The sequence below is a fragment of the Cibotium barometz genome, chromosome 43, assembly GCF_041138505.1.
Source record: "Cibotium barometz isolate CiBa-2024 chromosome 43, ASM4113850v1, whole genome shotgun sequence".
Classification (NCBI taxonomy): Eukaryota; Viridiplantae; Streptophyta; class Polypodiopsida; order Cyatheales; family Cibotiaceae; genus Cibotium; species Cibotium barometz.
In genome coordinates this window covers 42,172,744-42,196,068 of record NC_141088.1, presented here as the reverse complement: position 1 = coordinate 42,196,068, position 23,325 = coordinate 42,172,744, and the positions used below count along the sequence as shown (strand labels likewise).

Here is a 23,325-nt window from a genome sequence, read left to right as displayed (position 1 = left end):
CATAGAAAACCTTCAATTGTGACATACAAGACATTCTACTTGTGAATTGTGACATAATATATAAATCCATTTTGTAATTTTGGATGCAATAAACTAACCATTATCCGGCCGAGGTATTAAATCAATGAAGATGTATGATTGATGCATCAGTGGTATACTGGTTATTAAAATGTGCATGATTGATGCATGTGCATGATGTGTGTGTTGTGCTTAATAAATTGAATTAAGCATTACCTCTAAAAGAAGATAATTAAGAGTGGTCGCGGACGTGTATCTGGATGTGCAGGGTTTGAGAGCCGATTAAACGTGGTGCAGGTGAATGCAAAGCCAAAGCTATGCCAGAAAACATGCGAATTGCACAAGGCAATAAGGGCAGCGTATAGGAATGAGAGCGAGATGCTGCAGGCAGCAGCAAGTCTGCAAGCTAATGCAGCGAGAATTGCTGTGATTAATAAGCAAGGTAATGATAATGCAGGTGGAAGAATAGTTAATCATACGTTAAGCAGTGATTATTGTGATGAGGAGGCGGCGGGAGGAGGAGGAGGAGGGGCGGCGGCGGCGAGGGTGGCGTTCTTGTTCTTGGTGAGGGGTGGGATACCGCACGAGGCGCTGTGGAGGAGATTCTTCGCCACGGCGCCGAGGCGGGATCTGTACTCGGTGTACGTGCATGCGAGACCGAGATTCAGATTCCGGAAGGGATCTTTTTTCGAGTGCAGGGAGATTCCGAGCAAGGGGGTGGCGAGATTCTCCTTCAACGTGGCGGATGCGATGAGGAGGCTCCTCGCCCACTCGCTGCTCGACACATCAGCGAACAACCAGTGGTTCGTGTTCCTGTGCGAGTCGGCCATCCCCATACGACCCTTCCCTTACGCCTACAATTATCTCATCAACTCCAACCTTAGCTTTGTGCAAGCTTTCAAGCCCCCCCCAGAGTACTACTCGTGGAACACCTTGCCCCATTTCTCACACAAATACCTTAGAAAAGGAGAAATGTGGATGGCCCTGAAGCGCCCCCATGCTTCCCTCATTGTGGGCGACCTCGCCCTCTACAAAACATTCAAGGCCAAATGCAAGAGATCCATCAGAGTCTGCACCCCTGATGAACAATACATCCAAACTCTCCTCTCCCTGCATGACCCATCTGCCTTGGCCAACAAAACCATCATGTTTGTGGATTGGTCCCATGCCAACCTTGACAGGGGCTCCCCCTCTGCTTTCTCCAAATCTCACATCTCCCCTAACCTCATCCGCAAAATTAAGAACCTCAAACAACGCTTGCCTCTAATCACCCCTGCATCACCCACCACTAATCACACCTCTAACCTCCCTCCTTGTAACCTCACCCATAGTGGTTGTACTTCTAGCCACCACCATTTTGATTATAGCTTTGTACCCTACCTCTTTGCTCGCAAGTTCACTAAAGACTCTGCTGCTCCTCTTGCAAAGCTCTCTGCCAAGGTGCTTGGTTACTAATTAACGCCTCAAATGGCATAATTATAGTAGCTAGGACTCCATAGCAATGTTAAGTTGATTAAAAACCCTTAGTTTTGGGGGTTGAGGAAAAACTAACCTTCGGGAAAGCTAGTAAATCATATGAGCAAACTCTCAAAAGCGTATATAGCATCTACCCCAGTTGATTCTCATGTCGCTACATAATGGTGGTGGCAGCTTTGTTTTATGGTCACCCCACCACTCTTCTTTGAGAACATTTTGCTTTTTCTTGCGAAAGTGAAGGTATTCCCCCCCCCCCCCCCCCCCCCCCCACACACACACACACCCCCTCCCTCACACACACGTACTGCTAAAAGGAGGTACTTGCATAGCTTTACTGTCTAAGTGTCAACAAGAATGCATGCTGTGTCTGCTATCCTTGAATCATTCCACAAAAAAAAAAGGTGGCTTTCTTAAATTCAAATTTGGGTGGATCCTGCTCCAAGTGAAAGCTGTTTCCAAACAGGTTTTTCTCATGTGAGTACACATTTGAGTCTATCGATGTTCAACAAGTCTTTTCATGGAATTGAGCACATGACAAAGGTCAAGACCTCGTTTGAATACTCCTAAGCAAGCTTTGAAATACACAAAGGACAATTTGTTGATATATACGATAACTAAAGCAACTAAATCCTTAATTCTCTGTGGCTGCCATGTGAACAAATTTATAATGCTAATCATCACTCCACTTCACCCTTCTCACAACAATCCGATTATTTTATGGATAAATACTTGCAATTGGTCAGACCCGGGTTGATGAAGATGACTATTGTTTGATAGAGGACCACTACAGATTTTTTATCTGGATCCACACTTAATGGTAGCAAATCTAGCATCCACTATAGTTCCCACGACACATTATCTTCCCTTATCTCTTAATCCTCTTCTGTTTTTTTTTTTTAACCATCAAAAAATGTTGGTGCTTTTTTTTGCAACATGGTAACTAAAAATTCGTTGAAGGTGTGAACTTGTCATTTACTCCTCAATAACCTCCCGCAAAGTTAAAATTCCACTTGGGGATCACTCAAAGAAAGATGTACTGGTAACCACATGCATATACAGAATAGAGTTTCCTCGAAAAGCCTATCCAGTGTGTACAAGTGCCTCCATGTTTTGTAGCTTTTATAATATGACTGGCTTGGGCACAATTTCTAATTAGGATAGAGTTCAAAGGGTTCCAGTTAGTGCAAGTCCCTCAATGTAGAGTTTCTTTTAACGAAGACTAGTCCTGCACCCGCGCACCGCTGCAACACTACCCCTACCCGTGCACAGTCTTCCCCTTTGTACACTACTACCACGTGGAGTCTGCCCCTTTGTACACTACGACCACGTGGCTAGAGGAGGAAGTGAGGAGATAGGAGACTAGGGAGATGCTAGAGAGAGTGACACATGGCAAGAAGGAAAGCTTCTGTTTAATAGAATAGATGGGCAGCCTAGGTGCAATTTTAACTTGGAAAACTCCCAAGTCTTAAAAGAGCTTTTGTCTCAATACCGATCAAGTTGTAGTTATTATTTTAAATTTTCAAGCATATAGACACTTCAATCGTCTCTCTCTCTCTATATATATATCTATCTATATATATATATATATATGGCACGGGTGCTTAGACTGAATCTGCCTTTAATAATGGATGGAATCTACATATAGAAGGGATGCCATAATCAATGTTCTGTCAACCTCAGCTATGCTTTATACCATGGAGGCATGTATCATTGACCAAAAAAAACAACTATGATTAGGTCCTCTATGGATGTAAAACAAGGTCTTGTAAGCTGAACAAATCACCTTTTCAATTCCTTTTTTTTCAGTTTCTTCTACTTTGATTTGTGGAAACAAAATGTGGCAAAGATGAGGTCAAATAACAGCACTAGGCAAATGTGTAGCATCCTTAAATGGACATTGCTATACCTCTATAGCTGTCAGGAAGCACTGGATTAATTTCTGTAATCCCCCTTCCCCCCAGAAAACAAAAACCAAAACCAAAACCATTAAAAAAAAACATAAAAAAGAACCAAGCGGAAGATCAACAGAGAAGGCCTGCCTTGTTTTTAAGAGATGCGCTTCTCGGAGCTGTTTTGGGGTTGGGTCTTCCCGTGGAAAGGGTTGCATTGTAGGTTCCATAACTGGCACATGTTCATAAGGTGCACAGAGAGAGAGAGAGAGAGAGAGAGAGAGAGTTAAAGTGAAACACTCTTTTACAAGTGAAAAGACCCAGCAATGCGCCCCGTCTTTGAGCGAACACTTCATCTATATATCTACCATTGCAAAGGCTGACCAAAAAAGACCATTCCACTTTTGGGCAAACACTTTATCTATATATCTACATTTGCAAAGGCTGACCAAAAAGAACATTCTACTTTTAGATACAGCCCAAAGAAATGTCCTGGACATTGCATACAATATGTGGGCATGAGGACAAATCTGCTAGCACATCTTAAACATTAATCTACCTTTTATGCATGAAAACAAGACCAATACAGCATGTTTCTCGATGCACTGTTGCTCAGTCCCACTGCAGATTGACGAGTGTGTCAGTACAGGAAGGTCACTTCAAGACAGATAATATAACACCTTATTTAGTGTTCTCCCAATCTTTCAGCTTCTTGCTGCCTTGAGGTTTTGCAATAGGCCTATTCATGCCAGCCATCTTGTTGTTGTAAGTAGTTCGAAGTGGGTCATTGCGTGCCCATCTGTCCAAAAATTTGGCAAAAACCAAAAGTGTTATTTTCACTCCATAAGAGTCTACTGACAAAGCTTCAAATCATTGACTCCATCAATGATCACATAGCATAGAATACATTCCCACTCACCTCATCAGTGCCCAAGAGTAGGTGCAGGTTCATGCATAAATATGCAACCTTAGTAGATAAATCTTCATGCATAAATATGCAACCTTAAAATCTTCATGCATAAATAAGCGACTTTAGTAGATAAATCTTCATAGATAAAGCATTGAACTGAGCACTTCTCCGGAGGTGGAAGGCAGTCATCTGGAAATGCTTTTAAGTACATTTAAATGCACTTGCCTATCCAGGTGTCAGGTACAGAAAAAAGGGGAGGGGTTCCATTTTGTAGATCTGCCATCTTCCATGCATAATTTACATTTTTTCATTCACATTCAAGAACAACTTGATGTTGAATGTTTTGAGTGCCCTGTCTCAAACTCATGGCCCCTTATGCCCCTTCAAAGATTACGGATCACAAGATAGCCAATTCCTCAACTAAGGCCAAGTCCTACTAGCATGCCACGTGCATTGAGTGTTGGACTTCATGCATGTAACACAAGGCTCTCTTTACTAAATGGCGAAGAGGTAATCGATGTAAGAAAGCGACGCTTCCCTTTAGGTGTTTTAGGTGTAATGCCTTCATTATAAGGATTTGCCAAGTTTGAGCAGACAGAATACCCAATTTCCCTTGTTCCAAAAAATCCAAAATCTCGAGCAGACAAGTTAGGCATAATGTTGAACACGTGGGCAAGGCACAGAACCAGCCAGTATTTGACAGGAGCAGCAGCAATTGGAAACATTTGAGCAACCCTTGGGCACTCGATCAGCACCTATGAGGCTATATGCACTACATGTTTAAAAAATAGAAGAGATAGACATAAAAAAAGAATCACAAAAACCATAAAAAGGAATCACAAAAACCATTCCAGCATGGCAAATACCTAGCTGATGTATATAAGTTTTCAAACCAAAGCTGCTTTTGCAACATTCTAGAAGTTTTAAAAAGTTTCTCGAAGCTAACGGGACAATATGCTACCGCCTCTCTCCTCTCTTTTCTGCAAGTCAAATCTCAACAAGGGGGGAAGTCAATTTTATGAGTGTTACTAGATTAGGTCCTATTAGACTGTTGATCAGCCAAGCCCATCTTTCCTATTAAAGTGTTGGGATTCGGAGTCTCATGCCCTCGTGTGTGTGTGAACCTCTGGTTGTGTGTCTGTATGTGTGTGTGTGTGATTGAGCAGCCCCTGTAGCATGCAATATAGGTTGACCGTTGTGACATGCAACAAAGCCTTCTTTAAACTTGTGAATTTATGCAATCCACTTTACTTCAGAGAGATGATAAGAGTCAACACGAGATTGGGTCCCCATTACCCACCAAAGCACCCCCTGCACCCTGCAAGCAAGAGTATTTGCTTGTATTACTTTGGAGAACTTGTACAAAATGATGTGAATGATGTCCGTCGACTGCCAAACGCAAGGACAAGGAAGACCGAACACTGGCTGAACCATATGCTGACCCAATAGCACTATAGAAGACTCTATGAAGTCACGTATGCAAGTCCAGATCTGCTGAGGATATGCACATATTCTGGCTGAAGATGAGAGGATCTTCTATGTTGCCTGGGGGATGAAGCACGGGGTGTTTGAAGGCTGAATAGTATGCTCTAGAAATTTTAGGCACACATGTTCACTAAGATGCTTGATGAACTCTTGAGGAATGAGATGCTTTTTGCAAGAGAATGGGAGATCTCTTAGATAGCCTCCCCATGTGCTGGTCGGCCTGCTCTAGCACTGTCGGCCTGGTGTTTTATGTCCACAACCATGTAAATATATCATTAAATGCCAGCGCTTTTAGCATTTAATTTAATGCTAGCGCATTACATTAAATACTGGCCGACTGCTCTTATGCTGCTGGAAACTGACTGTGATCAGCACTATATGCTGGTCGACAGGGAGTAGGGACTGCCTATGATGCTTGGCACCATATGCAAGGCCTAGGACATGCCTTGGCTGTATAAGGATAATCCGGCATCTCCCGTGGGGAGAGTAAGGCCCTCAAAGCTTGTACATGATATTATTCTCCTTGGGTAATAAAATACTCCAAGGGGGGGGTCGGCCCATTCCGGCCTCTATGCGGTGTCACACGTGCAAGCTCCATTTTCAGCATTTGTGGATGTTTTGTCCAGCTTTATGTTTTATGCAAAGTGATGATGGATATGTGTTAAGGCTGTGGCCATGTTTAAATGTTTTAATATGCATTGATGGTATCAACAAGTGTGTCAAACGCCCTAGTCCCCCGGGCACCGCCGCGAGTTTCACTCCCTTCCCAGCTCCCCCCATCCAGACCGGAGGCTCGGAACCCCCGAGCAAGTTTCCATATTGCCTTTCCAAGACAATGGAATCGGAGTTGGACCGCCAACTCCAAGAATTATTGCAATCTGGCTTCATCCATCCCAGTGTGTCGCCATTTGCAGCACCGATCCTGTTTGTCAAGAAGAAGGATGGGTCTTCTCGATTGTGTCGATTATTGTGCACTCAATAAGCTGACTATCTGTAACACGCGGAAGCTCTAGGAGTCTTCTTTCAGCCCTAAACACCACTGAGAATATACTGATGCATAAAGCAGACAGAAGGGAGAGAGAGAGAGAGAGAGAGAGATGCTGGAAATTCAGTATATTTTTGATGGTACAAAAAGGGTACCTACAATCTACAGCCCTTGGCTGCCTTCTTGAAAAGGTGAACATCACCAAAACAGTCCTAGTCTAGAGACCCTAAGGACCCAACTCATATGGAGTTGAATGATTACATCGAGCAACACCCTTGTCTATTTATAGGCCTTCTTGAATACTTGGCATACTGGCCGACTGCTGGTCGGCCAGTCTACAGTGCATTAAATGCCTTGAACGCTATCCGACTGGTCTCAAATCCATACACTGTCACGTGCATCCCGCACTTGGATGCCACGTAGACATTTCTGTACAGAAGGTGCAGGACCTGGGATGGTGAACTGGTCCCATGTGAGCCCAGTCCGGGACGAGTCAGCCAGGGATCCATCTCAGTCGTCCGAGGTCAGGTGTGCATTGTCCTGCACATGAGTCCAAGGTCAGGTGTGCATTGTCCTGCACATGAAGCAGTGCCAGTCCGCGCTGTGAGTCTCCCTCTGGAATGATGTCAGATGTTCTGTGTATCTGGTTTGCAACTGGATGCCAGGCCTCTGTAGGCATGTAGGTTTGCATGTAGAGATGGGGCCAGCCCATAGGGCTACCCCAGTGCGAAGTTTTGCACTTGCATTCTTAGTATGGGCATGGGGGAGGTGTAGAACCACCCCCAAGGGGCCAGGAGGGCCCAAGCTTTGCCCACCAGCCAAGGCATGGGCTGGAGGGGCTGTCGGCCAGCTGTACTGCTGCTGGACAGGCAGCCGACTGGGTCTAATACCCTACCCAGCTAGTTGGCCAGGTGTGGGGAGCAGTCCCACACCCATGCGCTGATTGCTCAGCAGCCAGGATGCTGCCCCAGAAGCATGCGCAGGCTGGACAGCAAGGTATATAGTGTGAAAACACTTTATTGGAAAAATACCCAGTCGTGGGACTTCATGAAACAGGCCGACTGCATGCTATGTGAAGTATAAATACCCCAGCCCATAATCCATGATCTCATCTCATAATTCACCAAGTGCTCCAAGCAAACAAGGGCCAGGACAGCCAAGGACATCGCTAAAGCAAAGGGGTGAAGGACTGAAGGTCAAGGGCAGGTTTTCCAGCCAAGAAAAGGTCAAGTACTTTGTATTTGTTTTCAGATTTACATCATTCTAATAAAGCAAATACACCATCCGTGGTGGGGGCCCTACAGAGGGTAATTGGAACCCAATACTGTGTCCTCTCCATCTCCCCTCTCTCTCTCTATTTTCTGCACATCGTCTTTCAGTTTGTGCGTTAATTCCGTCGCGAAAAGAGTGCTGTTTTCTGAGTTTTGAAGTACCGATCCTTCTCCGAAGCTTCCGCATATTACAGTGGTATCAGAGCATCAGGCTCAGCCAAGCTAAACACTGATTCAGTCCCAGATGATGGTGTACAGGTCCAAGGTACAGGAAAGTACACGGATTCGAAGCCCAAGGCGGGAACACAGATCGGGAAGAGCTCCCAGGAGGTTTGTTGGTGGTGTTCCACAGTGCCAGATGGGGATGGCAGTTCCGTGAGCCAGATAGGTTCTCAGGTAACGGTCCCAAGGGAGGTTGATCCTCCAAGGGTGATGTGAGTGCCAGACTCAGTTCCAGGAAAGAAGACCAAGACGGTGTTCAAAGTCAGGGCAGGAATGGATTGTGGACTAGAGGAAGACCAGATGCATAGATCTTCATCAGAGACAGAGTGGTTTGGAGAACAGACCGGATTTTCAGAGAAAAAGGTTTGCCAGGGATGGAAGATGACAGAGGAACTTCGGAACAGGATTGGGATGATGACAGTCATCCAAGAGCAGGTTGGATTCCCATCATCAAGTTTAGCAGAGGGGGATGTCATGTGCATCAGCAATGCCATGGACCTTCTCAAGACTAAATCCAGAAGGGGCACGCAGATAAAGAACATGAACCAGTAGAAGATGGACATGGAGCAGGACTTGGAGCAAACCTTGATCCAGATAAGTGCAGTCGGCTGGCTGTAGGAGGTGTCGGCTGAACCAGGGGACAAGGGCAGCAGGCTGCGCATCATGAACAAGAAGACCAGTCGGCTGCGTTAAAGGGAAAAGCATTAAATGCTTTTGGAACTGGCCGACCAACAGTCGGCCAGCTCCCACATTGTCCAAGAACTCTATAAAAGGCACCAAGTGCTCAATGTCTTATTGATTCAAACCCACTAGGGGTTGGGATCACTAGAGGTCCCATAGGGGACAGGTTTTGGTGTTTTACCACCTTTTCAAGAAGGCAGCCAAGGGCTGCAAAGATATGTACCCTTTTTGTACCATAGTATATACTGAATTTCCAGCACTTCTCACTCTCTCTCTCTACTCTCTCTCTACCTGCGTTTTTGCATCAGAAGGTGCGTTTCTGCATCAGAAGGTTTCCAAGAGTGTTTAGGGCTGAAAGAAGACTCCCCAGAGCTTCCGCATATTACATTGGTATCAGAGCTCACTTCAAGGACAAAGATTCAGCAAAGAAAACCAGAAAAAAAATTTCGCTCGTGTGGTTGGTTTTTAGACGCCGGTGGACTACCCCTTTCGGAGTGACTCCTGTCCCTCGAAGGACGGTTGGTTTTTAGCCTCCGGAAGCCTCCGGAAGTCTCCCACACAGATAGTGGATGGTCAGATTGCGTTCCGGAAAGGAATTGCATTTTCCCGCTATGGCGAGTTTCGGCGACGAGAGAGAACCAGAACCATGGGACCAGAGTGCACCAGGCAGCCCAGCTAGGGCACCCGGCTTGAGTGTAACAGACATGTTCCAGCAGATGATGCGAGCAATCGCAGACCAGACAACCAAGTTGGATGAGCAGAAGGCGCGGATTTTGGCTCTGGAGGAGCGTTCTCGCTCTCCAGCGTCGCGTTTTCCATCTCCTCCTCCCTCTCCTTCCGTACCCCAGATACCAGATCCTCGTCACAGGGACCCTCTCGAGGGGTCACAGCCGCAGCCAAGCTCCTTGCTTGAGATGTAGATGCGTGCATTGGAGATTCGACAACGCGAAGACGACGCCATGCGACGAGTGAAACACGAGCGTGTGGTGTGGGAGAATGAATTAGGGTTAGGTTAATTCATGTGGGAGACATACACAGAGAGAACAAGGGGGAGAGAGAGAGAGAGAGTTGTGGGGATAAGTCAACTCATGATGATATGAGTGTGTGACTCCCCTATCACACATGTATATTGCACTAGTACACATAGTGCACTTAGTACATTAAAAGTACTAAGTGTACTATGTACTATAACTTATGGGCTTGTACACACTATAAGGGTGGGCATAACGCCTTTACCCCAACAACCTCCCACTTAAAGGCAAAGTGCCCTTAAGTAAAGGAAAAGAAAAATCAGCATGTACATGATAATATACAAGGCCAAATCAAGGCTGAAACTTGCCTCATCCAGTGCCCATCAAGTGTCTGCAATGAGCAAACCGCTCCGGAGGCAAACTCTTTGTCAACAGATCAGCCGGGTTGTCATCCGTATGAATCTTAACAAGCTGAATTTGCTTGTTCTCTATCACCTCTCTGATGAAGTGATACTTCACATCCACATGCTTCGTCTTTACATGAAAGACAGGGTTCTTTGCCAACTGGATGGCACTCTGACTGTGGACCTCCGTACCCAATGACCATCATTTGCAGGTTGCTGTCCAGCCTGCACATCACCCATTGGTGGCTCCTGTTCCATGCCATAAGGCTGAAATATCATGCCCGGTATTTCTTCTAACTGTGGTATATCCATAGGGATATCTTCTGCCATCTCTGGCTGTCCATGTGGACCATTTTCAGCACCATTTAAGGGCTGGTTTTCATGCTGTAATGGCTAATTTACAGCCCTTGATTGTTGTCCATGATGTCCATCATCATCAAAGATGACTCTGCCAGGCTCCTTATACATGCATGTTTCATCAAAAATGACATCATTGCTGCGTATAATCTTTCTATTCACGGGATCCCAAAGTCTATACCCCATTTCACCTCTGTCACCATATCCTAGGAATATGCATTTGTGAGACTTAGGATCAAGTTCCCTGCGTATGTGCACGTACGCAACGCAACCAAACACTCTCAAGTGCTTGTATGACGGAGGCTTCCCTGTCCATACTTTCTCTGGCACTTTCCCACCAAGCCTCGTGTTAGGTGACCTATTTATAAGGTGAACGGCTATCATAACAGCTTCAGCCCAAAAACCATGAGGTAATGCAGCATGTGACAACATAGAACCGACCTTCTCCTGAATGGTCCTATTCATCCTCTCTGCTGTCCCGTTTTGTGGAGGATCATAAGGAGTAGAGAGCTCCCTCTTGATGCCTTTAGCATCACAAAAGTCCTGAAACTGTTTGGACATGTACTCTCCACCATTGTCGGAACGCAAAGCTTTCAGTGTTTTGCCAGTTTGATTCTCAACAAGAGCAACAAACTTCTGAAACACTGAGAATGTATCACTCTTCAAACGAAGAGGATAAACCCACACCTTGCGTGTGGCATCATCTATAAAAGACACAAAGTATTTTGCCCCTCCCAAAGAAAGCTGAGGCATCTCACATACATCTGTATGCACAAGCTCTAACTGAGCATCTTTCTGTCCAAGAGCTTTCTTGTGGGGGCACTGTAGTTGCCTACCATATATACAATGCTCACAAAACTGAAAACTTGAAAACTTTAGAGAAGGCAAGTAACCCAAACGAGACAATTGCTCCATTCCCTTGACACTCATGTGTCCCAACCGGCTATGCCACACATAAATTTCCGGCAGCTCGATTGCATTTACTTTAGCATGGTGACAAACACCTGCATGCATGAAATAAAGAGTGTCCACCTTAGAGCCTCTGGCAACAACCAGTGAGCCCTTACTAATCTTCCACTTTCCACGACCAAATGTGGTAACATAATCAGCATCATCAAGCTGTCCAGTAGAAAGCAGATTCTTCTTGATCTCAGGCACATGCCTGACATCATGGAGCATAAGCTGTGAGCCATCTGAAAACACAAGCCTCACATCACCTCTACCAAGAATCTTGCATGCATGGTTATCACCCAAATAAACCACTCCTTCATTGCCAGCAGTATACCGGACAAACAAGTCTCTGCAACCTGTGACATGAAAGTAGGCACCTGAATCAATGATCCATGAGTGCATACCATGACCACCTGTAAGAAGTGAATGGGCATCAAGTGAAGACGTAAAAAGGACCTCATCCTCACTGCCACCTGCATGTGACACATTGATTTCTTCAATCTTGACTCCACTTTTGCCCTTTGGCTTTGCATCTTTGGCTTCATCTTTCTCTTTGTCTTTGCCTTTTCCCTTTTCCTTTTGATCATTTTTCCATTTGTAGCATTGCTTTTTAATGTGTCCCTTCTTGCCACAATAATGGCATTCCAAGTCCTTTTTGGAGCGGGACTTGCTCCTTCCCCGTTCTTGGCTTTTTCCCCTTTGCTGGGATCTCCCACGTGCATTCATTGCATTGGACTTTCCAACAGAGTTGTTTTTCCTGTTCATCTCTTCTTGAAGAAGAGCACCCTCAACATTTGCATATGACAGCATAGCATGCGAATTGCTAGTGGCTGTCCTGAATGTGTCCCAACTCTCTGGCAAAGTGCATAACAGAAAAGTGGCTTTGAACTCATCGTCCATTGCCAACTTTTGATTAATGACCTGGCTGACAATACCATTAAACTCATTTAAATGGGCTGTCATAGACGCCCCTTCCTTCATCTGAAGACCTATGAGTTTCTTCAACCAATACACTTTGCTTGAGGCACTTTGTTGGGCATACAAGTCCTGCAATCTCTGCCACATTCCCCAAGCTGTCTTCTCTTCACGAATGCTGAAAAGTAATGAGTCTAACATAGACAACATGATAGTAGATCTTGCCAGCTCATCCATATCTTCCCACTCTTCAGCAGTAAGAGAAGCGGGCATTACACCCCTTTCTTTGATAGGCTTGTGCTGCTTTTTCTGGAGCAACACATTATAGCACTGGGTCTGCCAAATATCATAATTATGCGAGCCTTCAAGCTTCTTGATGTGAAGCAATGAAGAGCTCTCACCTGTGGTTGCCATAGCAATATGCAACCTGTCAATGCCTGACTCCCTGCAAAATGTGCAAACACTGCACCAAAAGCACACAAAGTGCTCACAGTTTTTCTCCCAAGCTTTATCTCCCACTGCGGAAGCAAGAATGCAACTTTTCTCCCACTTTATGTGATGAAATCACCAAAATCTGGTTGCTGCAGATTTTGGACAGCACCTTAAATGTGCTCTATTGCCCTTCCAAAGTACTGTACAACAGTACCAAATGTTCACCAATGATGTACCAAACCTGTACCGGCAAGTACAGCAACTGAAATTGAACCTTTTGGTCACTCAAAAGATTCCCACTTACCTTGCTGATCGTGGACATAACACTTCAGCACATGAAAGGCCAACTGGTTGTATATCTCTGTCTGGCCATCTGTCTGTGGGTGGAATGCACTGGAAAAATTCAACTTAGTACCAAAATTATCAAACAATGCCCCCCAAAAATGACTGGTAAACTTGGCATCTCAGTCTGACACTATGGTCCTAGGAATCCCACCAATCGGGTACCAATGCCGAATGAATAACTGGGCAACATCCTCGGCGGTCACATTGGCCCTGCAAGGAATAAGCATAACAAATTTGCTGAACCTATCAACAATAGTTAAACACTGTGTATTACGCTTACTCGGACTGGGAGGCAGATTTGTGACAAAGTCCATCGAAATGTCCTGGAAAGGACCCTCAGGAATTGGCAAAGGCTGTAACAACCCTATCTTCTTTCCACGAGGAGCTTTCACCTTTTGACAAATGTCACAGCGTTGTACATATGTAAACACATCACGCCTCATCTTTGGCCAATAGTATTGCCGTTCTAATTTCTCCAGAGTCGAATTCATGCCCCTATGACCACTTGTAATGGCGTCATGGGCATCATGGAGAAGAGCTGCCCGGAATGATTTCATTACACATAGTCGGCCTTTGTAGAAAAGCCAACCATCGCGTATCAGAAAATGGCATGGTCCTGTGGCATCCAATGCCTGTTCCCACTGAGTACCGAATTCCTCGGAATCCGCGTACGTGTGCTTCATGTCCTCTAGTCCTGTACCAACAAGGTCCAGTCTAGTGGTCTGAATCGCAGATACTTGTCCCTTCCTGCTCAAAGCATCGGCCACTGGATTGGCCTTTCCTGGAAGGTACTCAATCATACCACCGAACTGCTGGAATATCTGACTCCAGCGGTGTTGTCGATCACTCCACTGTGCACTTGGCATCGTCTGAATCCAGTGCAATGCCTGATGGTCAGTGCGAACCTCAAAGTCACGGCCATACAGGAAATGTTTCCAATGTTTCAAGGCCTGTATAACTGCTAGGAGTTCACGATCATAGACTGAGTAGTTCTTTTCGGCGGGCAGTAACTTACGAGACATGTAAGCTACTGGATGACCATTCTGTTGCAATACACCTCCAATTGCGATGTTACTCGCATCGGTGATCACCTGAAATGGTTCGTCCCACGAGGCAAGGGCTAAACAAGGCGCTTCAGACAAAGCCACCTTGAGGTTCTGGAATGCCTCCAACGCTCGTGGAGTCATTCGAATCTTTTGCCTCCTCGTTTTCACTCCCTTTAGCAGATCGGTGAGGTCTGCCGAGAGATCAGAAAACTTGTCAATGTGGGTGGAATATGCCTGGCATATACCCACAAATGATCTAATGTCATAAGCAGTCTGAGGTACTTCCCAGTTAACAATCTCGGCCACTTTAGCCGGATCAAGTCGAATGCCTTCAGCACTAATTATATATCCCAAGTAATGTACCTGGAACAGATAAAATTCTGACTTCTTTTCATTGACATAGAGCTCGTTGCTTTCCAGCAACTTAAGGACTTTCTCCACATCAATGTCGTGCTGCTCAACTGTAGCTGAGTATGTCGTCCAGAAATATGAACACACACACTCCAATCAACTCCCGGAAAATACGCATCATCATGCGGTTAAATGTAGCTGGGGCGTTCGTCAATCCAAATGGCATAACCACAAATTCATAGTGGGCCCGTTCTGTACGGAAAGCTGTCTTGGGGATGTCCCCCTCAACAATCCGAACGTGGTGGTACCCACTCTTTAAATCCAATTTAGAGAACACCTTAGCTCCATTCAGCCTCTCGAGAATATAGTCAATTCGAGGCATATGGAATCTGCTCTTGATAGTCAGCTTGTTGAGTGCACGATAATCGACACACAACCGAGAAGACCCATCTTTCTTCTTGACTAATAAGATCGGTGCTGCAAATGGCGACACGCTGGGGCGGATGAAGCCAGCTTGCAACAATTCTTGGAGTTGGCGGTCCAACTCCGATTCCATTGCCTTAGACAGGCGATACGGAAACTTGCTCGGGGGTTCCGAGCCTGGGAGGAGGTCAATCTTGTGATCCTCCGGTCTGGACGGGGGGAGCTGGGGAGGGAGACTGTCCCGAAGAAAAATCTTCTGGAACTTTTCATGGAGAACCGAGTACTTCTCGGAAGCACTGGCCACCGTCTGGGCTGTCTGGATGTAAATCATCGCACACTGTGCGCCTTTCCTGACTGCTCGCTTAGCCTACAAGTGGCTTATGAGCGGAAAGTTTGGAATACCTGGCTCACACTTAATGGTCACCGGGGTGTTTGACACATTCCGATCGATTTGGAACGTGTGCTTGTCCCACTTGACATCAGGAAGAAACTTGTGAAACCACTGGATACCCAAAATTATGTCTGCTCCTACAAGAGGAGCAACCATAAAGTCACGCACAAACTCTATGCCCTGAATCACTAACTTAGCACCTAGAGCTTCATACTTGACGCTCATTGTCATACCTGTGCTAAAACCCTCAACTTGTTTGTCCACCGGAGTCAGCTCGAAACGGGCACGCCTAGCGGCCTGTTCCGTGACCACATCCTCCGTGCTGCCGCTGTCAAACAAGACAACGACTCTCTGGCCACCTATGTAGCCAAAGGACTTGAGCAATTCGTTGCGCTCATACTCCTGGTCATGGGCGCCCTTCTGCTTATCTTCGAGCTCCCGGCTAATAATTGCTCCAACTGAAGCACCGGGGGTTGAAGAACTAGGGGTAGCCGCTGGGGTCTGTGTGGGAGCTGTGCTCACCACGGAAGCTGTGGAGGCGGCGGCGGCCTTTGGAGGCTTCTTCGGACAATCCCGAGAAGTATGTCCTTTTGTGTGACAAAAGTAACATCTACCCTCCTTCCTGTACTGAGAAAGCTCCTCGGCACTCAACTTGCCACCTGTCTTGCCTGCCTCCGCTTTCTGGTCTGGAGTAAGCTTAGACGCATTGTTCGAGTTCTTGAGCCAGAGGCTCCCGGGCTCTGTCTTGGGGAAGACCCCGTCTGGTTCTGGCTTTTGCCCCCCGAGGCGTTAGCCTTGGGAGAAGCCGGCTGGGAAGTCTTGGGCTTGCCACCATTGTGTTTCATTTCTGCACTCTGCACAAGCGAGAGTGCGTCCTCAAAGGTGGCTGGCCTAAACATACGCACCTCCCATTGGATTTGCGTGTCCAGGCCATACAAAAACTGCCCTTTCTTGTCCGTATCAGATAAGCCTAATTGCAGACACAAGGTCGAAATTTTATTGGCAAACTGAAGGACTGGTTGCGCGTTTTGACGCGCTCCCCTGAACTCGTCTTCGAGTCGCTCAGGGTAGTGGGGCGGTAGAAACCGCTGCCTAAGGTCGCGGACGAACTCGTCCCACACATACGCTGCCATACCTGCTCTGGTGTGGGCATGAGCCCACTGAGTCCACCAAGGAATGGCCTCACCTTCCAAGTACCAACTAGCCAAGATCACTTTGTCAGTATCTGTTTTCCTAACTGCGGCAAAGTAAGCTTCAAATTGATGTAACCATGAATACAGAGTAGTGGGATCGAGTTTACCATTATACTTACTGAAATTCATTTTCTCGGGAAAATGATTCGAGGGCGCCGCCGGTGTCAATCTGGCGTCCAAAGCTCTGAGGTAACGCTCTGTTGGGGTAAAGGCGTTATGCCCACCCTTATAGTGTGTACAAGCCCATAAGTTATAGTACATAGTACACTTAGTACTTTTAATGTACTAAGTGCACTATGTGTACTAGTGCAATATACATGTGTGATAGGGGAGTCACACTCATATCATCTTGAGTTGACTTATCCCCACAACTCTCTCTCTCTCTCTCCCTTGTTCTCTCTGTGTATGTCTCCCACATGAATTAACCTAACCCTAATTCATTCTCCCACACAACTGGTATCAGAGCAGGTGCCCTTCGAATCTCTGTGCAGTAGCAATCAGCTTGACTCTCCCATTCAATTGGTCGTGGCAAAAGGTAGCCAACAGCCAGTTGTAGGCTTGCAGCAAGGCAGTGAAGTGCAGGCAGGCGGAGTAGTCAGGCGCCTACAGCAACCTAGGAGAAATTGGTCGTGGCAAAAGGTAGCCAATAGCTAGTTGTAGGTTTGCAGCAAGGCAGTGAAGTGCAGGCAGGCGGAGTAGTCAGGCGCCTACACAACTGGTATCAGAGCAGGTGCCCTTCGAATCTCTGTGCAGTAGCAATCAGCTTGACTCTCCCATTCAATTGGTCGTGGCAAAAGGTAGCCAACAGCCAGTTGTAGGCTTGCAGCAAGGCAGTGAAGTGCAAGCAGGCGGAGTAGTCAGGCGCCTACAGCAATTTTGCCTTTAAGTGGGAGGTTGTTGGGGTAAAGGCGTTATGCCCACCCTTATAGTGTGTACAAGCCCATAAGTTATAGTACATAGTACACTTAGTACTTTTAATGTACTAAGTGCACTATGTGTACTAGTGCAATATACATGTGTGATAGGGGAGTCACACACTCATATCATCATGAGTTGACTTATCCCCACAACTCTCTCTCTCTCTCTCCCTTGTTCTCTCTGTGTATGTCTCCCACATGAATTAACCTAACCCTAATTCATTCTCCCACACAACTGGTATCAGAGCCGGTGCCCTTCGAATCTCTGTGCAGTAGCAATCAGCTTGACTCTCCCATTCAATTGGTCGTGGCAAAAGGTAGCCAACAGCCAGTTGTAGGCTTGCAGCAAGGCAGTGAAGTGCAGGCAAGCGGAGTAGTCAGGCGCCTACAGCAACCTAGGAGAAGAAGCGCAAGGACACGACAAGAGCAGCTTGCAACAGGCTAGGCGAAGGCAGCGCTGGCCCTTCAGCGTGAGTAGCGAGCCACTGAAGCGAGCAAAGAAGCAAACGGGCGTAATCACTAGTCTTTGGCGTCGACTGACTGCTGGGCGTGAAGCGAAGGCTACCATAGCCGAATAGAGGCAAGGCGACGTCAACAAGCAACGCGTATAGCGCTACACGGCGAAGGCTACTAGGCGAGCGAAGAAGCGTTGGGCGAAGGCTTTTGCGAATAAGCGCTGGCTACTAGGCGCTAGGCGAAGGCAATCGCAGCAAGTCGTGACATCGTGAGCAGCGCCTGGCCATTAGCGAAGGGAGCCCGTCGACTGCAGGCGTGTTAAACGCTAAGCGTCCACACTCAGCATTAGCGTGGAGCGAACACAAGCGCACAGCAGAGCAGAAACCCTAATTTCTCAGTACAGCGTGCAACAAAACGCTCAAAATGAGATCCGCTTCTTCAACTGAAGGCTCAGTGGAAAGCCCGATTGGAGCTGTGCACCCCAATGGAGATGATGAGAGCAACTAGCAGGAGCAACATCATCAACATCAACAAGAAGTGCCCCCCACCTTTCTGCACCAGCATCAACACACGTGCAGCACCCTTTCTGCAGCAGCATCAGCAAACCCCCTCTCCTGCAACAACTGAAATTCAGCCTGCAGATCAGAGAAATTCAAAAATTACGAGGTATTTGCCTTCAATTTTGAGAATTTCTTATCAATTCAATCAATTGAGCAGGTACACGTGCCAAATTGCTCAATTTTTGAGCAAAATTGGCAAAATTGGGTGACATTGGTCACAATCAGGATCAATTTGCAGGAATTGGTCACAATCAGGATTAATTTGCAGGAAATTGAATGTCGAAATTTGGGGCTTTTGATGTAATTGTGCAATTAAGCACTCATACATGCTGTATGATGTGAGAAATCGCACATTTAGGCAAAATTGCAGCAAATTGCAGTGCAAATCAAGGGGCTTTTGTGCGGATTTGGTTGATTTGCATGCAGGCAATCGCAGTTGATGCTGTGGATAACGTGTTGATGCCTTACAAGCACTCAATGTGCCTGTAAATGAAGGGACTTTCATGTATTTGATGTATATGTGGCCAGGGGGAAGCATCGTGAACACTCTGGAGTCTGGATGCCTTCATGTGCGTCAATGTACCATGTATGATCAGAAATTGATCTTAAATCAAGGGGCTTTTCAAGTTCGTATGCTTGTTGAGCTTGGCAAAGCAGCAGGCAAGACATTTATGCCTTGAATCCTCAAAAATCAGCTTGCAGTCAAGGGGCTTTTGCCCAATTTCTGTTCGGGACTGTTGTATGCAGTGTACAGGACTGTAAAAGTCTGATTTTCACTCATTTGGACAGCCAGGAGAGCATTTATTGCTATTGTACCTGCTGGTACAGATTTGGCACAGCTTTGTGCAAGTTTTGGCATGGCTGCTGTCATGGCCCTGTGAAAATGGAGCAGGACAAGTGTGGGCATGGTAGTTGCAGAGTCAAAATATTTTATGATTCACATGGGGGGTGCCCGGACAGTGTTTAAGATGTGTGGACATCCCTAGGTGTGAAGGGGGAACATTAAAACATTAAGTTTGAATGTTTATTGAAGTTTGCCCCTAGGCCTTAGTGGCCCTAGGAACTTATTAAGTTGGGGCCCTAGGGATTAAATTGGAAAGGAGTTTTCTCTCTCTTCACTCTCTCTCTTCCCTTTTTGGGGAGTCGTGTAGCAAAAGTGGAGCTCCCTTCATGCGCTTGTGAACATGCGTGGAGAAGCTGAAGAGAAGAGCCGACTGCAGATTTGCTGTGTGCTGAAGCTGATTTTCTGAGTAGAATCAGCCGTACAGCACTGTACGGCCAGAAACTGGGCACTCTCTTTCTCTCTCTTTCTCCTCTGTTGCTGGCGGCGCACAGGACAGCTGCTGGATTGGCTGCGCAGAAGACCAGTACAGGCTGTGTAGCGTGTTTTCCAGCAAGTACACCTGTACGACTGCCGTACAGTGTACGGGCAGTCAGATACAGCACATACAGGTGCAGGCGGCGCTTTTCTGGGTGCTGGACAGACCTGTGTATGCTGATTCAGGCAGGTACAGAAGTGGACAGCAGGCTGTTTATGCAAGTACAACGCCTAGCACCTATCCCGAGGCGGTACCGACGGGTACAGTGCTGATTTTCAGATCTGTATTTTACAAGGACAGCATAGGAGTGAGCATCAGGAGGAAGATACAGGCAAGTGCAAGCACACGTGTGAAGCAGGATTGTGGATTCAAGTGCCTGCAGGCACAGATTAGTGCTGTTGCTTCCTCCAGTGTTGTTTCACGAGCTGAACTTGGTAAGCCTTGACTCTGTTCATCTATCTCTCTTTCTATTGCTTGATGTCTGCTACAGGTATGTATTATCTGGCTCCTTGTGAGAGGAGGAGTATGGCAGATTGACAAGGGATTAAGACAGAGATTGAACAGCATATGTATGTTGAGCTGAGAAGATGTATCATGCTCTTGAGTTATGCCAGATGTATGCCCATGGCTGATCAGAGGGAGGCACAGTGTGTTGCTTGAGGACACAGATCTGTGTGCATAGATCCTCTGTGCTGAGAAGGATTTGTGGGCAGTCAGATTGGACTTACAGGTGTAAACTCTTGGCTGGTTTTTGTGTTGTACTCAGCCATACATATTATTTTAATTGAATAAAGAAATACCGCAAGGGGCGCCAAGCTTTGGGGCCAACAGGTGTCGCTGTGTATTCAGATTTGGGCACTCTAGCCCCAATCTGTGTTTGGTTTTTCATCTAGACTACAAGTGGACGGGTGATTGCTCCTACCGCACTCTGGTTTTCTATCAGAGGCCGGTTTCAAGGTTCCGTTGCCGGGACCAATCATCAACTTTCTGAAGGGGGTGAGCTCGTGGTTGCTTTGGAGAAAGCCATCGCTGAAAATTCAGCAATCATGTCTGATACAGAGGAAGAGTACTTCTATCAAGAAGAAGAAGAGCAAGAGTCTTCTCCTGAAAGAGAAGTATCTGAGGATATTTTTGCAGGAGAACAGGCTGCAAATGTTGAGCCCTATGAGGATGTAACACAGCCAGAAGATGTGCATGGTAAAGAGGATGATGATGCTCGGTTCAAAGATCGCTTGGCTAGTGTTATGGATACTTTTATGCAGCTCACTCAGAGTGAGAGATTTGCTGAATTTTTGAGATCTCGCTCAGAGCCCCGCACAGAGCCCCAGAAAAAGAAGAAGAAGGTTCGTTCAAAGAATCTTTCTCAAGGTCATAGTGGTACCACTCCACAGGATCCATCCCCTGCACAGTTTCCGAATATGCAGCATGCTTTTGGTGCTAGCCCACAGAGTTCCTTCTATGGACAGCCACCTATTCCTCAGCAGAACATGCATCCAGGGTATTTTGGTGGTGGCTCGGTGTTCCAATCCATGACTGGGGGTTATCCTCAGGGAGGCATGGGTATGTATGGGCCTTTTGGAGCCAATTTTCAGCCTGGCATGCAAGGGAATATGTATGGTGGTATGCAGTCCGGTATGCAAGGAAATGTGTTTGCAGGCATGCAACCTGGGATGCAAGGCAATATGTTTGGTGGCATGCAGCCAGGTATGCAGCATGGAATGTTTGGAAACATGGCTGGGATGTATGGTATGCCTGGTGTTGGAATGGGAAATGTTGACCCAATGATGGGTATGAATGTTGGGGGCAGCAATCTCACGAAACCACTTCCATATGATAATCTAACGCCTATGGGAAAGGCGAAGGATTACAAGGAAGGGGGAGCTGCAGTGAAGTTTGACACTTTCAGTGGGGCCAAGGATAAATTGAAGGCACTTACCTTTTTACAGCAGTTTGATGCTGCTTTTTCTGGCGGGAATTACACAGAGTCCTCGAAGGTGAGGAAAGCTGCCACTTTTCTCAAAGGCAATGCTTTGCAGTGGTGGTCTACTCTTCTTTTGCAGGGCATAGCACCCACCACATGGGTCCAATTCAAACAGGTTTTCTCTTCCGTTTGGCTCACATCTACATTCGAGGTGGATGTTATGACAGCATGGCACAAGCTGGATGCTTCAAAGTGTGATAGTTTGGAGGATTATAACAAGAAGTTTTGGGAAGCTCTACTCCCAGTGACTTCTTATCGTGCCGTGCCATTATCTGAGCAGGTTGAGAAATATTGTTGTGGGCTGCCCAAGGAGGTACGAGATTCTTGTATAAAGACAAGAGTAACGAACATGTCACAGATGATTGAGAATGCTATGACAGCTAATGCGTTACTCACAGGTGGTTCATCTGGGTTTAAAGGTAGTAAGAAGTTGGGCAAGAAAGCTGAAAAATTTGGGCATGCTTCTCGTGATGCTAAAGGGTCTACAGAGACAAAGTATAAGAAGTTGCCAATGCCCAAAAGGACTTCTGAGGAAAGACAAGCTTTGAGAGATGCTCAAAAGTGTTTTTACTGTACTGAAGAGGGGCATATGTCCTTCAATTGTCCCAAAAGAACGTCCAAGAAGGACCCTGACACTAAAGGAGAGCCCAAGCCAAAGAAACCAAAGCCTTCTGCAGGCTTAGTTCCTGATCTTGTGGGGGAGCAGCTAAGTGGTGAAGCTACAGAGTTGTGCAGGGCATGGGGCAAAGTGAGAGATCAGAATGCTTTGATCTTCTTTGATACAGGTGCTAGAGCCAACTTCATTTCACCAGATTTGGCTGGCCGATTGGGGATTCGCGCAGAGGAGATGGGGCCGTTACATGAGGCAAATATGGCTTGTCCAGGGTATGCAGAACCCGTTACTCCTATTATTGGGAAGCTTCGGCTTCATTTGCAGGGTTATGTGGACAGTGAGGAGTTCTTCATCATGCCTTTGGATGGCTGTGATGTTTTGTTGGGGATGCCATGGTGCCACAGGGTACATGCGGTGGTGGATACTTACAATAGGAAAATTACTCTGACTCATAGAGGGAAAGAGCATGTATTGGATGTAAAACTCAAAGGGGAATCTGTTCCTATTGTATCCGCTTCGGCGATTTCATCAGTAATGAAAAAGCATCTTTCCGCGTACTTGATTTATGTAAAGGATGCACAGGATGATGAGTCTAAGTCTAATTTGTCAATGTTAGATAAGGACAGGGCTGATTTCTTAAGTGGGTTTCAAGACTGTTTTTCCGAGTCATTGCCAGGAGAATTACCTCCTGAGAGGCCAGAAGATCATGCCATAGATCTGATTCCTGGTAGTACTCCACCGAATAGACCGCCGTATCGTGTTA

At 46.4% G+C, this 23,325-nt stretch overlaps 2 protein-coding genes across 4 annotated transcripts in view; one reads left to right on the top strand and one right to left on the bottom strand.

Annotated features, from left to right (window-relative positions):
- LOC147613927 (glycosyltransferase BC10-like) overlaps positions 1–1,602 on the top strand; it is a 2,755-nt gene extending 1,153 nt beyond the window's left edge. For both annotated transcript variants that reach the window (XM_086781926.1, XM_086781925.1), the window contains one exon: positions 287–1,602. In XM_086781926.1, the coding sequence (XP_086638052.1) occupies positions 287–1,473 (1,187 nt within the window). In that variant the 3' untranslated portion in view covers positions 1,474–1,602. The remainder of the gene's footprint in view (positions 1–286) is intronic.
- A 2,183-nt stretch (positions 1,603–3,785) lies between these two features.
- Positions 3,786–23,325, bottom strand: part of LOC147613926 (uncharacterized) — a 37,621-nt gene continuing 18,081 nt past the window's right edge. For both annotated transcript variants that reach the window (XM_086781923.1, XM_086781924.1), the window contains exon 3: positions 3,786–4,182. In XM_086781923.1, the coding sequence (XP_086638049.1) occupies positions 4,065–4,182 (118 nt within the window). In that variant the 3' untranslated portion in view covers positions 3,786–4,064. The remainder of the gene's footprint in view (positions 4,183–23,325) is intronic.